The sequence below is a fragment of the Siphateles boraxobius genome, unplaced genomic scaffold, assembly GCF_051911475.1.
Source record: "Siphateles boraxobius isolate OS27281-9 unplaced genomic scaffold, OSU_SipBor_1 24, whole genome shotgun sequence".
In the NCBI taxonomy this organism is placed as follows: domain Eukaryota; kingdom Metazoa; phylum Chordata; class Actinopteri; order Cypriniformes; family Leuciscidae; genus Siphateles; species Siphateles boraxobius.
In genome coordinates this window covers 19,179,460-19,195,747 of record NW_027508855.1, presented here as the reverse complement: position 1 = coordinate 19,195,747, position 16,288 = coordinate 19,179,460, and the positions used below count along the sequence as shown (strand labels likewise).

Genomic DNA, 16,288 nt, shown 5'->3' with positions numbered 1-16,288 from the left:
GCATTAGCCTAATTAAAGGGCAAACAAACAAACTGCATTATTTTTAATTGATTTTAATTAACCTATCACTATTTTAACCTATTAATAATTAGCAGTAGCCTAGCTTATATTTAGCACTAATTTAGTATACTACAGTCTAAAGTTCAGTCTTGAGTTTTTAAAGCGGAATTTAATAGTGGGAAAAGATATTCTGAACAAATATCAGGATGAGTTTTTCTTCTTCTTATAAGAATTCGAATTATTCACCGACTTTCAAGCGGGATATTTTTCCCTCTAGAATTTCTTAACGTTCTAAATAGAATTAATCTCGCGCATCCGATAGTTTAGGCCTACTTGTGTATCTGTGTTCAACGAATATTGATCTTTATTTTTTTTTAAAAAAAGCACATGTATGTAAGCCTATATCTATTTTATATATTTTATACATTACCAACTTTAACCAACTGAAATCAAATCACCCACCCTTTTGTTTTAACTTCTATAATAGATTTCAAGCCATATAAATATACGGGGTTAAAAAGGGACACAACCCAACAAACTCTAATCATGTTCTTTCTAATCCTTTGCCATATTATCCTTAAAACATTTTGAAATAGTCTACGCTTAAAAGTATTATAACTCTAAAATCCAAGCAATTGTAAGCTACTGACATTTGCTTCTTCTACAGACAATCACACAAACGTATACATGCTTTTAAACAAATTCAATTTAAACATTAAGCCGCAAAAAATACAAAGGAAATAAAAAAAATGCATAGTGTTATTGCATTGTTAATAGCCTAGACTCCTAGTTTTCAAAAGTAGGCTATATGTGATAAACAGCGCTGAACGCTTATGTTCATATTGGGTTCTTGCGCTCTCTAGCGTCAATCTTCCTGATCACAACCTCTGCCTTCTGTCTCGATCATTCATTACTACACAATGAAAAGATCCAATTACATTGCATTTTACAAAGAATAAAAGAAAAACCCGCTTGGGATCTATTTTTGTGATTCAAGTCATTTAAACCAGGGCTGAGTAATTTGAGGAAAGAAAATAGTGCCATTTGATATCAGCGACACTGATAAGAATGAAGTTAGTAGTTGTGAGCAAATCCTCTTAACTCAGGCAATAGCACCATTTATCAATCTGGCAGCACACTTGCATTTTGGTATCACAAAAGTATACTGAATAATTGTTTTCATTTAAAAGGAAGGCAAGAAACCTGCTTTTTAATGCAGGGGGAAAAAAACAGTACCACATTCAAACTCTAAGGCCTTGTTTCACGAACATGGTTTAGAATAAGCCAGACTTAGCCCTTATTTCAATTAAGACATTTAAGCTTTTATAAATGTTCCGCTACTGGAGTTCATCTTGAGACAAAACAATGGCACTGACATATTTTAAGATATTAAAGTTAATAATAATAAAAAATAAAGAAGTTGATTTCAGTTAAAACAGCTCAAACATGCATTTTAGTCTGGGACAAGGATTAAGACTCTCATTGAAACTGGGGGTAAATCAATCAGAGCAATACATGCATTGCAATGCATTAGATTTCTGAAGACAATGTTAGTGCTTGCCTTGCAAAAGTAACAACTAAAACCTGGAGGTGCAAACAAATGGAAACAAACATAAAATGAAACAAGTTTAAAAGAATCAAGACCTTCTTGACAGGCAGATTACAGCACAAGCGTAACATTTGTGGCTTTAAAGCTTCTATCTGATCTGCCGACAGAGGAAACTGGTGGACACTGAATATTAAGTTGTGGATGTTTTGTATGAATGTTAATTCAGGAAAACCTCCCATGAGCTTCATTAAAATCCCTCCTGAAAGAGAAGCATGTCTCATCAAAGCCCTGATCAAATGACTATATGAAAGCTAATTCATGTAATCTCCATTTATGTGACACAGGTTTTCTTCCAAATGGAAAATATTGCATTTAAATACATTTAACAAGCAGGGAAAACAAACCGAGCCCTTAAACTGTTTATTGTGGTTGTGTTTCCGTAAGGCAGCAGGATCTGCGGCTAATTCAGATGAAACCTTCAGCAACAACAAATTTGTGTTGAACATGTGTCAAAATGATGCAAAACAGAATGATAATTAAAAAAAAGAAAAAGAAAAATCTTCACAGCAGCGGACAAAAGTGATTCCCAGCCTAGGAAAATTGATCTTTATCTTTTATTCAAATATTAAATATGTTTGTATGTTATCAACATGCAGATGCACTTGGACAGGACTACTAAAAGTTACCAGATTTGATCAGAAATTAGATTAAAACGATGATACTGTAACTGGACGGCACTTGCTGAATTAAACATGCAACATGATGTGGTTGACAACAGTGTAGAATATTACTGTTTGAAACATTTATTGCTCTTGAATGTTTACTGTTTCACATACTTTAGGAAATGTGTACTGTGCAGTAAGCGGTATATGCATAGCCATTGTTTTACCTTTATTTTTTTTTACAATCAGAGTTAAGTTATAATATAATTGATTGTATTTTAAAATTGACATTGCATCACAGTAGTCTAACTGTCATCATTATTTTTAGGCAAGTAGAGCATATTGAATTACATATTAAGGCCTGGTTTCAAAGACAGGGCTCAGATTAAGCCAGGAATAAGCCTTAGTTTAATTAGGACATTTAAGTAGCTTTTATAAACGTGCCTTAGGAAAAAAAAAAACATTATTGGTGTGAATCTTCAGACAAAACAATGGCACTGACATATTTTAAGATGTATCAGTGTAAGTTGCGTTCAGTTAAAACAGCTCAAACATGCATTATAGTCTGGGACTAGCTTAAACCTTGCCTGTGAAACCGGGCATAAACGTATCTTTCAAATCAATGTAACCTTTTAAAAAACTTATTTGTCATTTCTGTCGCCATGAAAGTTATGTCTAATAAAATGTAGATAACATTTGATCAGATCTCTTTGCTGGGAGGTTTTGCTTTAATGATTTTTTTCATGGTTTGGCTTCATTATGTACTTGTTTTATTGTCCTGTGGCAAAGATTCCTCTGAAGCTAATGGAAAAACAACCTTCAAAAGACTCTATCAAAGTAGAAATGACACAAGCTTCAGAGGCTGATTTCGACTGGGAGGTCTTTGAGGTGCGCAGTAAACGTCTGGTAGGAAGCCAAACTTTCTTTCCATGACGGCAGAACTAGACATCAGAAGTGTTCAGAGGCAATATATTAGTTAACTCAGTCAAGAATGCTGAGATTATGACAAATGTCACAAGACAACAGTCTATTCTTTTCGCTCCTGAACGGATAGTTCACCCAAAATAACAAAAACTTATTAATAACTCACCCTTAAGTCGTTCCAAACCCGTCAGACTTTTGTTCATCTTCGGAACACAAATGAAGATATTTTTGATGAAATCTGAGAGCTTTCTGTCCCTCCAGTGACAGTTACGCAACTGTGGTAGTTGCGTAACTGTCACTGGAGGGACAGAAAGCTCTCAGATTTCATAGAAAATATCTTCATGCTGCGTGATACGAGAATGAACCTCATTGGTTCTTACAGAAGCTCAAACGTGCTGCGTAACACGAGAATGAACCTCATTGGTTCTTACAGAAGCTCAAACGTGCTGCGTAACACGAGAATGAACCTCATTGGTTCTTACAGAAGCTCAAACGTGCTGCGTAACACGAGAATGAACCTCATTGGTTCTTACAGAAGCTCAAACGTGCTGCGTAACACAAGAATGAACCTCATTGGTTCTTACAGAAGCTCAAACGTGCTGCGTAACACGAGAATGAACCTCATTGGTTCTTACAGAAGCTCAAACGTGCTGCGTAACACGAGAATGAACCTCATTGGGTCTTGCTGAAGCTCAAACGTGCTGCGTAACACGAGAATGACCTCATTGGTTCTTACAGAAGCTCAAACGTGCTGCGTAACACGAGAATGAACCTCATTGGTTCTTACAGAAGCTCAAACGTGCTGCGTGATACGAGAATGAACCTCATTGGTTCTTACAGAAGCTCAAACGTGCTGCGTAACACGAGAATGAACCTGATTGGTTCTTACAGAAGCTCAAACGTGCTGCGTAACACGAGAATGAACCTCATTGGTTCTTACAGAAGCTCAAACGTGCTGCGTAACACGAGAATGAACCTCATTGGTTCTTGCTGAAGCTCAAACGTGCTGCGTAACACGAGAATGAACCTCATTGGTTCTTGCTGAAGCTCAAACGTGCTGCGTAACACGAGAATGAACCTCATTGGTTCTTGCTGAAGCTCAAACGTGCTGCGTAACACGAGAATGAACCTGATTGGTTCTTACAGAAGCTCAAATGTGCTGCGTAACACGAGAATGAACCTCATTGGTTCTTGCTGAAGCTCAAACGTGCTGCGTAACATGAGAATGAACCTCATTGGTTCTTGCTGAAGCTCAAACGTGCTGCGTAACACGAGAATGAACCTGATTGGTTCTTACAGAAGCTCAAACGTGCTGCGTAACACGAGAATGAACCTCATTGGTTCTTGCTGAAGCTCAAACGTGCTGCGTAACATGAGAATGAACCTCATTGGTTCTTGCTGAAGCTCAAACGTGCTGCGTAACACGAGAATGAACCTGATTGGTTCTTACAGAAGCTCAAATGTGCTGCGTAACACAAGAATGAACCTCATTGGTTCTTGCTGAAGCTCAAACGTGCTGCGTAACACGAGAATGAACCTCATTGGTTCTTACAGAAGCTCAAACGTGCTGCGTAACATTAGAATGAACCTCATTGGTTCTTACAGAAGCTCAAACGTGCTGCGTAACACGAGAATGAACCTCATTGGTTCTTGCTGAAGCTCAAACGTGCTGCGTAACACGAGAATGAACCTCATTGGTTCTTGCTGAAGCTCAAACGTGCTGCGTAACACGAGAATGAACCTCATTGGTTCTTACAGAAGCTCAAACGTGCTGCGTAACACTAGAATGAACCTCATTGGTTCTTGCTGAAGCTCAAACAGGCTGCGTAACACGTGAATGAACCTCATTGGATCTTACAGAAGCTCAAACGTGCTGCGTAACACGAGAATGAACCTCATTGGTTCTCACACGTCAAGTGAACATTTTTGAGCTTCTGTATACAACAACTGATGTGTGAGTTGATGAATGTTTATATGGGAATAAAAGCGTAAATTAAATCTGTTCATCATATAAAGTGATTGTGTCTCTTCAAAGTGGTAGTTGCGTAGCTGTCAATGAAGGGACAGAAAGCTCTCTGATTTCATCAAAAATATCTTCATTGGTCTTTCGAAGATGAACAAAAGTCTTTAAGCCTTGTGCATTATATTTCATAAAATATTTAAACAGACCCAAGTTTAAGTAATTTTTCACTGATAATCTTACCCCCCACTAAAGCTCTAACATTTTATTCACATGTATGTTCAGATTTTAAAATAGTGCATCAAAAAGCAATTGACTCTCATGTGTTGCAATTAAACAAGACATTTGAATATGTTCAATGGAGAATTTGAGATTTGAGAACTGCAGCAAATGTGATGTAAACACCACATACACACGGCCTTGTTGTGGCTCTCAAAATAAAGGTAATTTACCTGTCTCGCCTAAAAGTGTCTTAAAAGATGGTGTTCAATATCTGTACAAGTGATAAATTACCTGAACCCCTGGTTGTTGAAGAATCTTCCAGAATCCCATGGCTCTGAATGAAGTTTCTAAAATGAATGCTGCAACAAATTTGGCAAAAACTCTATTTCATTTGCTTTTCAGACTGACAGATCTTGATCTGAATCTGAATCCAGCTCTCAAAGATCTAGTCCTGGGGCCGGTTTCACAAAGCTATTTAAGACTGGTCTATAGTGTTAGACAAGTCTAAAATGTGTTCATAGACTAGTCTAACTTGCATTAGACTGTTTCACAAAAATAATAAAGACTGACTTAATTTAGACCAAAAAAATTAGACACCTTAATCCAGGCTAACTCAGGTCTAAGACTCTGTTACCTTGGCAACCAGCAGTAACAATCAGTTACATTACAAACAGCCAAAAGAAAAGGGAAAATGGCTCATAATTTGTGGTTTGCTGACGACGTTATGGAGAGAGCTATGAGAAAAAAAAGGGTTTTTAGGGACCGCAGTAACCTACTGGAAATATATAATAATGAGGACTTTTCTTTTCAGCACGTCTTTAACGCTCCGCTCAACGGTCGGATTAACGCTGTTAACTAGCAATCTTTTCCAAATTAAACATTTCTTCTTGTTAACATTCTCCGCAAAATTTCCCAAGTAAAATGTCCTTGTAACTGTTATACTCCTCCAACAAACACATATTTTCCGCTGGGGTAAACTGCACTGAGCGGTTGAATGCGCTTACTCGATCCGCCATGTTTTTTATTTTGAAAAGTGTCTTATTTTACCCAGAATGCATTGCAGTGTAGTCCTCCTTAAGATAGTCAGAGTCTTAAATGCTTTGTGGAACAGTCTGATTTAGATGTATATCTGAAGTCTGACTATCTACTATATCTAAGCCATAGTCAAAGTTTACCTTTGTGAAACCGGGCCCTGGCCTTAGGATGTCTTGTAATTGTGCACTATGGTTTATAGTAGAATGTTAATCAGATCTTTGTAGGACACAGTACATGATATTTTCAAGTGGTAGAAACCCAAAAACAAACAAGCAGAGCTGTTTATGAATACAAAACCACAACCTCATTAAACATGAAGAAATTAAGCTTATACTTTCGGTAAATACTTATGCAAAAGAGATGCATGCACACTGAACTTACAGTAAAAGTATTTACCAGAACCAAGATGTCACGATTAAGAGAGAAAATTAAATAACCTTTGTGTGGTTTCTTAAATGCTCAATTACTGTCTATAAACATTTCTTGTTTAGCTCTTCATTCTCTTAAAAACTCATTAAAAAGCCGCACAAACAGCAGCACATTGCCCGAAACCTTCAGCAGGGTTTTTATGCTTGAAGTCTTGAAAGTTTCCCTGTGGTTTTGTGTGCATGTTGGATCTAAATAAAGTGACTTGTCAAACAGCCACAGGAAGCTCGGAGCGTTTGTGAACCCAAAACAGAGGCAAAGTTCCAGTAAACAAGTATTACTCTGTGGCGAAACCATCTCATCTTCACACATAGGGGTAAGATGTGCCACTATGCACAAATATCTAAAAGTAACCATCACATACAAGTCAAATCAAAATCAAACTCATCGCAGTACTCACTAACCTAAAAGAGCTTTCAAACGGTCTTTGTTTCTGTGTTGCTAAGAAATGCATGAAGAGTTTACGGTATTTTTATAGAGTAATAAAGCACAAAATTCAACCAGCAGTCAACACTGGCATTCACATTTATACAATAAAGACAATGCAAATGACAAACACACACAGCAGGTTCATCTAGGGACATAACAATGATTTGATGATAAACATTGAATGGTTTATAAAATCGTGAACAGGAGGATATTTCCGCAGTGCAGTAACTCAACATCTTTTATTGTATTTGTTTGCATGACCAAACTTGCAAAACACACTCAACTATTCCCAAAAAACATTAAAAAAATAATGGGGCAACATACTAGCTACATTCCTAAACATTTAAATTAGTCTTCATATAAAATCATTAAATAATTAAATCAAAGAGTACTATGAAATAAGAAATTAAATCCTCATTTTAATGTTGAAAAAATAGATAACGCTGCATGCATTCATATAGGGCCTTATTTTTCTGTTAAATAAATGCCTGAATTGAATGAAGAAATTTCAATCAACATCAGAATGCAATTCAGATATTATGTTGTTAAACTATTATTTTGGTTCCGATTTTATTTAGATATAAACATGGGAGTTTTCCAGACAGATTAGAGGCCTTCGATGTGAAAACAGGCCTGACAGACGCCTGGAAAATCAGGTCTGAAGGTATCCACTTCCACACACATGAAACAATAAAAACAGAAGGTCAGATTTGTGATTAATTTCAGATTTGAAATCATACGTAATAAAAGTCACAATAGTGGTTAGAACATGTAACAATATAGCTGCTTAAACATTATTACCCACAGCGTGAGAAATAGAAACCCATCTGAGTGTTAGATTAAAGTCTCACAGTGAAGGTGTCAAACCATCTGAATGGACTCAGACACGTGGTGTTTCCAAGCTCAACACTTTCACCTGAGATTGCCGTTTCAGAAATAATAACACTGTACTTTCACCCAATAATCGTCAGCATATCACACACACAGCAGTGGCCGACTCAGAGCGTCACTGTGCGAGCTGCTGAACGCTTTACAACTGAATTTGCTCTGAATAATCAGGTGAATCTCGCGAAAACTGTCAAGGATTCTTCAGCTCACCCTGAAAATCAAAAGAAAGAAATGAGAAATTGTATTTTGCATAAAGAAGCATGAGATTTGCATTGTGACATTATTTTCATCATTCCTCCAAAGCCTCATTACCAAAATTCAATTAAAAAAAATCATTAGTGATATGAAAAAAACTAAATATAATTTAAATTACCAAGTAAAATTGTCAGCCTACCTCATGTACACTTTGTTTCACAGAATTTAAACGATTTTTCAATAATGAAATGTTTCTTAAATTCTCTTGAAAATGTCACAATTCAAAAAATCTTTATGGTGCTAAAAATAGGTTTTATTTTCTTTATGCAAAATTTAAATTTCTATTTTTTTTCTTTAGATCTTGGGGTGAAATATAACTGCAGAAATATTCACTGGTTTATTAAATTAAAAAAATGTCACAAAAATATCACCATAAACTTCAAAAGCCACAAATGGACTGGTAAAAACAATATCGAAGTGCTTGAGCACCATCAAACACTATTACAGACTGAAAAAGAGTCACATCTCAGTGGAGACTGGACTAGATCAGTTCAGGAAGGATGTTACACAGACGAAAAGGGAAAACGAGTAACACGCAATTCTAAAACGGCACATTCCTGATTCATCGGCTGTCTATGTACAAGGGCTCGCTCAGAGCTGGAGTGTTCCTATTCTCTAATCTCTTTTTCCACACAAACACAAACATTGAAATGCTTCAGAAATCCTGTAACAGTGCAGTGATCTGAGCTCCATTTCCAAATGGATCAAAAACACGAGTCATGCAGTTGCTGCGGTCTAAATAAAACCAAATGGTGAAATGCCAAAAAAATAAAATACTCTTCCAAATCCATGCCGCATGAGCGCAGACTTTGGGGCTCAAATGTGAATTCTCAAGGGTACGTCCAAGTCCGACCCTTCATAAAGTCACAACAGTAACAGCTTCTCAGTCCAGCAGCCACAATAAGTCAATACGCAACGCATAATAAAAGCACAGGAGTTTCCACAGGCCTTTCCCACCCGCTCCATCCGGCCCCTTTACGACACTCTAGTGGTTTTGATCGATCGCTGTAGAGGAGGAGCATCCAAAGCTCTTTATGAAAAAGCAGCATCAACTTAAGAGAGATTAAACTTGACCACATGAAATGACATTTGTTTTGTTTTTTTATGGAGAAAAGGGATTTTCCCTCCGGTGTGTTTCTGTTTTAATCTCAGAGAGGTGTGTGAGTCTCAGCTCAGATCAGGTCTTCAGAAGTCCTCTCCTTCTCTCCTCCCGCGAGTGCGCTTTAGGCCTCGGAGCCCAGGGAAGTTCTGGTGGGACTGGGCGGCAGACGGGCCGCGGCGCTGTGCTCCGTCCGGAAACTATATTCATACTGACACACATATATACAAGCAGAAAGAGTTAAACACACCATCTGAGAGTGTTTCATAGCAAACACTGACCTCTAGTGGCTCAAATATCGGTACTGCAGCACACAACTCTAATGATCTCAAATTCAACATTTCAAAACTAATTATATGAAATGATATATCAGTGTGGTTGTACTTCAAAAATTATTCTAATATGCTGATTTGCTACTCAAAAAACATTATCAATGTTGGAATCCGCTTAATATTTTTGTGGAAACCGTGATACACTTTTTTCAGGATTCTCTAATGAATAGAAAGAACAGCATTTATTTGAACTAGAAATTTTCTGCAACTTTATAAATGTGACACTTTTGATCAATTTATTGCAACCTTAATGAATGAGGAACTCAACTAGACTTATATAAAACAAACCAATATTCTATAATAATAGAACTACTTATTGATAATAACAACTATAAAATCTATAGTGCATTGAGGCCTTTTCACACACACACACATATATATATATATAATTTTTTTGCATTTAAATGGGGGGAAAAAGGACCGTAGATTGTCATGGTTGAAACTCAACGGATCCTCACCTCTTTCTCAATCTCTGCAAGTGATTTGATTCTGATGCCCATTAGATCAACCTGGTGCAACTGAAATACAGACACACAATTCTCCTCAATGTCCAGATAAGCTCTTGTACTAGTTACCTATAACACATTATTCTCTACTGACAAATGGCTTTTTATCCTTTGAAAGCTTTTGAAGTATTTTGTTTAGTCACATCTATATCTTTACAGCCTACAGACACATGAAAACAGAGTAACAGACTCACATCACTGGAGGCACACGCAAACTTCTCCGAGATCATGAAAGGCACTCCATCCATAGCTGAGAAGTCAAGAAAGCAGAATTAACTAGAGTACAATAGAAAGAGTTACCTATAATTTGTCCAGCACAAAAATCAGCAAAATGTTAATAAATCATTCTATCAAATAAAAATTCGAATGGCTATGAAAAGTAGGCCTGTCACAATCATGAATTTTGTGCTGACGATTCATTATTAAACAAATATATTTGTGATTTGTGATTAATGATTAAATTCTGTGTCACTTACAGTGTAAGCCTAATATGTTATTCTGATACTTGGAATCGTATATATTACAAAAAATGATAACTAAAATAAAACCACATAATTTACTCTAACTGCTGTGAAAATGTATATATTAATATAATATAGAGCTGCACAATTAGTCGTTTAAAGAACGCGATCGCAACAATAACAGGAAACATTGAGATCCGTGTTGGCACTGTCGTTGATCCAGAGAGAGCAGTTATCATGTATAAATATAAAACAGTCTGTTCAACCACACAGTATCATCATTTCTGTTAATAATTCAAATGATCACAGAAGTACTGGGTTAAAAGATTTTACTTCGGATATAAACACTGATGTCTACGGTAGCGATCAAAATAGAGGATATCACCTTATGAAAGCAACTATATGCTTCAAATAAAAATTGCATCAACTACATCGTCACACCAGTAGGTGGCGACAAGTGATAAAAATGTTTTTGTCATAAATGCTAATTCATCCAGTAATGTAAAAAGTGAAATCTTTATGGGAGACATTCAAAAAAATTAATAATTCAAATTAATTAAATATTTTTTAAATAGAGTGCAGCCATTAAGATTCTGTCAGAACCTCTAATTACATGTTATTTTGTGTAGTGGACTATTCAGAATGGTGGGAGAATATTAATATAATATAATATAATATAATATAATATAATATAATATAATATATGAAGTCTGATTAAACCAACAAAGCTTAATTTTGTATGAAGTAAGACCTTTTGCTATCTTTATATACTTTACATGTTTTTTTTTGTTTTTTTTGGAAAATGTGATTTATGAATGTGATAAATGAAATGTAAACTGCACAATTATCTCAATTACGATTAAATTGATTAACCACAATTAGATGATTAATCAATAACCGCAAAAGGCCTAATGACAAATCAACAAAATTACTACAAATTGTCTAATTATTTGTAAGTTGTTTTGGATAAAAACATCTGCTAAATGATAAATAAAACTAAATCATTATGGAGACATCATTCTTCTTCACGAATGTGTGCGGTAATAAATGAGCTCAGAACAGAGAGAGATATTCGGACTCCTCACTGAACACCATCTGGAAGAGTTAAACAGATTCCACCTCGAGAAGGGTTTATTATTACATCCCTAAAGACAGCAGTTATGAATCCACACGGACACTGAGAGTGCTGATGGGATTTCAGACAGAGGATTATTACATGCAAATTTAACCGAGCCCTCTTTCACTGATCTTCATCTCAAACGTGAGGTGCTAATGACTCAACTCAAGCAGTCATCTGATCTATAATTCTGAACGATAGGTGTTTACATTGACAATATATATCATATAGCCTATACTGTTTTTTAGTTAGAAAAAGTAAACTTACAGAGTAAATCCATTAGTACTTCTTTATAATGAATGAATGAATGATTAATTTAGTTTGTAAAAGCGTGTGAATTTCTAGACTGGAGCTCTAGGAACATGTCTCTCTTTGGGGGTCTTAGTTGCCCTGATGGGATATTGAAGATGTTGTGAAGGTGTTCAGTTTGGGTCAGCTGTGTTTTGTGCGGTTCTGGTACCAGAGATGGCATAGAGGTTGGAATTCTGGTGTTCAAAGTCTGGTCTGGTTGTGCTTTTTCTGAAACATGCCGGCAGGGTCATGGATATGTGCCTGTGGAGAAACAGAAATAGAAGACTTAATCAAACAAGTATTCAACATATCTTATTTCAACCTCAAAATGATCAGTTCTGTCAGGTCCATTTAAGTCAAGAACACACATGACAATAGAAATGAATAGGAAATTGTATTGAATAAATTTGCAATTCAAGTTGATAATTAAAATTTGGCGGTATGGCTCTGTTCAGGGAGTCCTCTGACCTTTCATGAGGACCATGAAATAGCAGAGAGTCAGGGGACATCAGCAGCATTAGGGAACGCTCACAGTTTAGCACTGGGAGAGCAGAACTATTCCCCCATATGAACAGAGCAGCAACGATGACAGAATAGCAAAAGCCACGTTATACACGACAAGGAGCTGGGGAGGTGGTGGGTTAAAGAGAGCGAGCAGCAAGCAGTTATGAGCGAACTGAATCTGTTTAAATAGGGCGCCCTGATTTGAGCGTTGCCATTAGCAGCGAGGGGAGATGAACAGCTGATGCGCTGATGCAGCTCAGCTGAGCAGATCGCTGATGAGACCGTGTTGTTGGCCAATAGCGTTGGCCTGCCAGAACTGATGCTGACGCTCAATTTGTTTGTCTCATCCGCTGTAAAAAAAACAAAACAAAAAACAAACAAAAAAACACAGCTGCTTTTTAAATCATACTAAATGTCCCTGGCAATCTTTCATCTGACTGACAACCTTGATGAAGTGATAATTCTGTCTCAGATCACATGAGGAGATCTACATCCTAGTAAAACTAACTGTTTGCTGGATGATGCTTGACCATTTCAGTACATTTTGTCCAAAACTAATTTTTTAAGGATATTTTCAGCAGTTGTGCTTTAAGAATTTATGTTTTTAGCGACAAATCTTCAAATTAGCTGTTAGAAAACCCTCTCAGAGAAATGTCTTGTGCACATCTCGTCATGAGAGTGTTTTTAAGGGCGTTTTCAGACCTGTAGATCATTCGATTGGTTCTGAAACAGGGGCTTTATTTGTTACAATGTTGCATTTTCTTCATGGATTGTTTCGCTTTCACAAGGCAACACTTTAAAGCGTACTAACATGCGTTTATGCAAGTCACATGTGAGTAAATCTGTCCTCTTATTGGTCAGACTTCTGCGTCATTCATCAAGATTAATCTATAGCTGTTGTGACACGCAAACACCTACTTGATTCCCGCTCTGACTGATAAATTATATATATTTAATTACATTTAAAATTTTAAATGTAAACTTTTACATTTTTGTGAAAACGCCCCAATGACGTGACAAGTTAAAAATACTGCTGCTTTTTAATAAAACATTGTTGCGCTACATATAGCTGTTTTTGAACGCAAGAATCAGTGGTATTTTAGCAATATATACCATTATAGTTAGTGGTTCAACAAATCACAAAACTCACGGTTCATCATATTACGGATTTTGAGTCATGGATTGCATAATTATTCAGATCAGCAACAAAAAAAAATGTCTAGGCTGATTTCACTTTAAGACCGAATGCACGGCCGATTTCTTCCTCAACCGTTTTCGTTCACTTAGACATGTATAGACACTCAGACATGTGTATGTGTCCGTTTAAGCACATAGAGATGTGAAAGAGGAATCAATTCAGTGTTCACACACATTATGCATTAGAAACCGCTATTTTCAGGATGAAACATAAGAAATTGCTCCAGTAACATGATCCCTGCTGCTAGCACACGTTCAGATAAAGCTGTGCATTTACTACAGATCCATTTAATAACAGGAGAATGCTGTAGGTCTCATGTGCGACACACACCATTAAACACTCATAACATGACTAAAGCACCACATACACACATGACTTCTGCTCTGTCGATGTGTTCAGTGTGTAGGTGTTCTGCTGGCAGCTGTAAGGGAAACTCCACACTTAATACCAAATCATGACAAAACAAACAAATCTATCCACTTTTTTCCTAGCAAGCCTTCTGTGATTTAGATTATGGGAGGCACTTCCGATTTGGGGAAGTTCCACTCAAAATGACTTCAACACACCATAAGGTTAGACTACAAATAATCCTCATCCGGCAAACGTTTGGTATAACAAGAATGTGGCAAGAGTCGCCGTGTTTCAGTCGCTGGATTATTTTCCTCCTGATTATATTCTTTCCTTCTTTTTCCTTTGTCTTTTTCATACCGTTACAGCAGAATACAAACATATTCTCTGCATTTGTGATTTGCTCTCTTGATTTAATTTACAATATATCCCATGAATAAATCACTGGAACGCACTAAGGATCTCTCGTTTATTCCCCAAATCCTCACGTCTCTTTCCAGGTTTGCTTTCACATGTATGCAGTGTTTATTGCAATGTTTCTAAAGCAAGTAAACACAATATTTATTATCTGTCAAATGAGGGAAATTTCTTTGAAATAATATCACTCAGTGTTCCAGTTAATTAACATTTTTGATTAAGGCATCTAATGTTACAAAATACAGATATATATTACTGTAGTGATATTTAACACATCCTTAATATTGCTGCAGAAATAATCGAGCTTTTGGGGTTATTCATGGTCTGGTGTAGTTATTTTTTAATGCTTTTACACTTTTAAATGTCCTTTTAATATTCAATGGTTGAAGGTTGAGTAGAATTGTTTCTACTTTCTAGAAGTGCTTATTACTCCGTTCATAGAGCGAACCTTTCACCGATTGCTTACATTTTAATGAAAGTTACTCCTATAATTCGGTCAAAACCTCAATGGGCATAGGGAAAAGGTGGATATAAACAGAATTTAGTCGTGTTAAACCACTGATACTCTCCCTTTGTAATGTGGTAAAGATAACTGACTTGAATTAAAGTGACTGAATTTATAGCATTATAATATTTCCTTTATAACGTCCAAAACAGGAACGAGAGTGTTGTTATCTAACCCTATCCCATAAGTGTTCACTTATGTTAGTCAAGGGTTCATGCATCAAATTTGGTTTTACATTACCATTTCCACCTCTAAGATTTCGATATGTTAATAATGACATAGGTTCCCAGACATGCAGTCGGAGACGGCCATTCCCTTTTTTGCGATTCATTTTTGGTTATGTGACTTCACTGCAGTTGTATCCGGTTATATATAATAGGATCACAGGCAGACCGTATCAAGAGAGCAGACAGACAGAGAGGAAACCATGAGAGGGAAACAGCTGGAACAGACACTTCCCATTTGGGTCAGAAAAAGCTCCGGGGCGTACAAAACCCTGAGACACAAACAAGCCCGTAAACATACACATTTTACACAAGAATAGCATGTGAAAGCACTCTTAAACATTTCATTAGTCCAGTTATATCATGGAAAACAGCATGTTATGTCTTAATTTGATTAATACTGTTGGATCAAAAGTGACAGTAAATACATTTATAATGTTTAAAAGATTTCTAATTCAAATAAATGCTGATCTTTGAACTTTCTATTCATCAAAGATTCTTGAAAAAACATATATTGGAACTATGTGGGATATACTATAACTACTGTATCTGGAATGTCCTGAAAAAGCACAACCTCTAAAGAATGCTATGCTGCATCTGCTAATTCAAGTGTTTTTCCATTCCAGGTTTCTCTTCCTCCTCTCAGTTTGTCTCATTCTCTCTCTTTCTATTCTGCAGCAGTTGCTACGAACGCAGTTCACACTTCACAAACACGTACTTGGGCATGACTGGCGCTGGAGTGGAGTTGTTGGTGACAGTCTGGATGTTATTGGTGGTGTTGGTGGAGGAGTTGTTCTGTACAGGTGAAGAGTCCTGGGTTCGTGGCACCTTTCCCATACGGTACCAGATCCCCATATTGTTCAGCTCTCTAAGAGAAAATACAGAATTCACCAAACTGTAAATGATTTACTCAGGATAAATTAAATACACAAAAAG

General features: G+C 36.5%; 2 protein-coding genes across 3 annotated transcripts in view; both read right to left on the bottom strand.

Annotated features, from left to right (window-relative positions):
- Window positions 1-3,376, bottom strand: part of lmx1ba (LIM homeobox transcription factor 1, beta a) — a 68,195-nt gene extending 64,819 nt beyond the window's left edge. Inside the window, exons 1-2 of the mRNA XM_077241793.1 lie at window positions 3,302-3,376; window positions 3,029-3,152 (exon numbers count right to left, since the gene is read on the bottom strand). The gene's annotated coding sequence lies outside the window, so the exon portion shown is untranslated. The remainder of the gene's footprint in view (window positions 1-3,028; window positions 3,153-3,301) is intronic.
- A 4,013-nt stretch (window positions 3,377-7,389) lies between these two features.
- Window positions 7,390-16,288, bottom strand: part of mvb12ba (multivesicular body subunit 12Ba) — a 28,094-nt gene continuing 19,195 nt past the window's right edge. For both annotated transcript variants that reach the window (XM_077241795.1, XM_077241794.1), the window contains exons 6-10: window positions 16,071-16,220; window positions 12,326-12,417; window positions 10,482-10,537; window positions 10,240-10,299; window positions 7,390-9,660 (exon numbers count right to left, since the gene is read on the bottom strand). In XM_077241795.1, coding sequence (XP_077097910.1) covers window positions 9,574-9,660; window positions 10,240-10,299; window positions 10,482-10,537; window positions 12,326-12,417; window positions 16,071-16,220 — 445 coding nt within the window. In that variant the 3' untranslated portion in view covers window positions 7,390-9,573. The remainder of the gene's footprint in view (window positions 9,661-10,239; window positions 10,300-10,481; window positions 10,538-12,325; window positions 12,418-16,070; window positions 16,221-16,288) is intronic.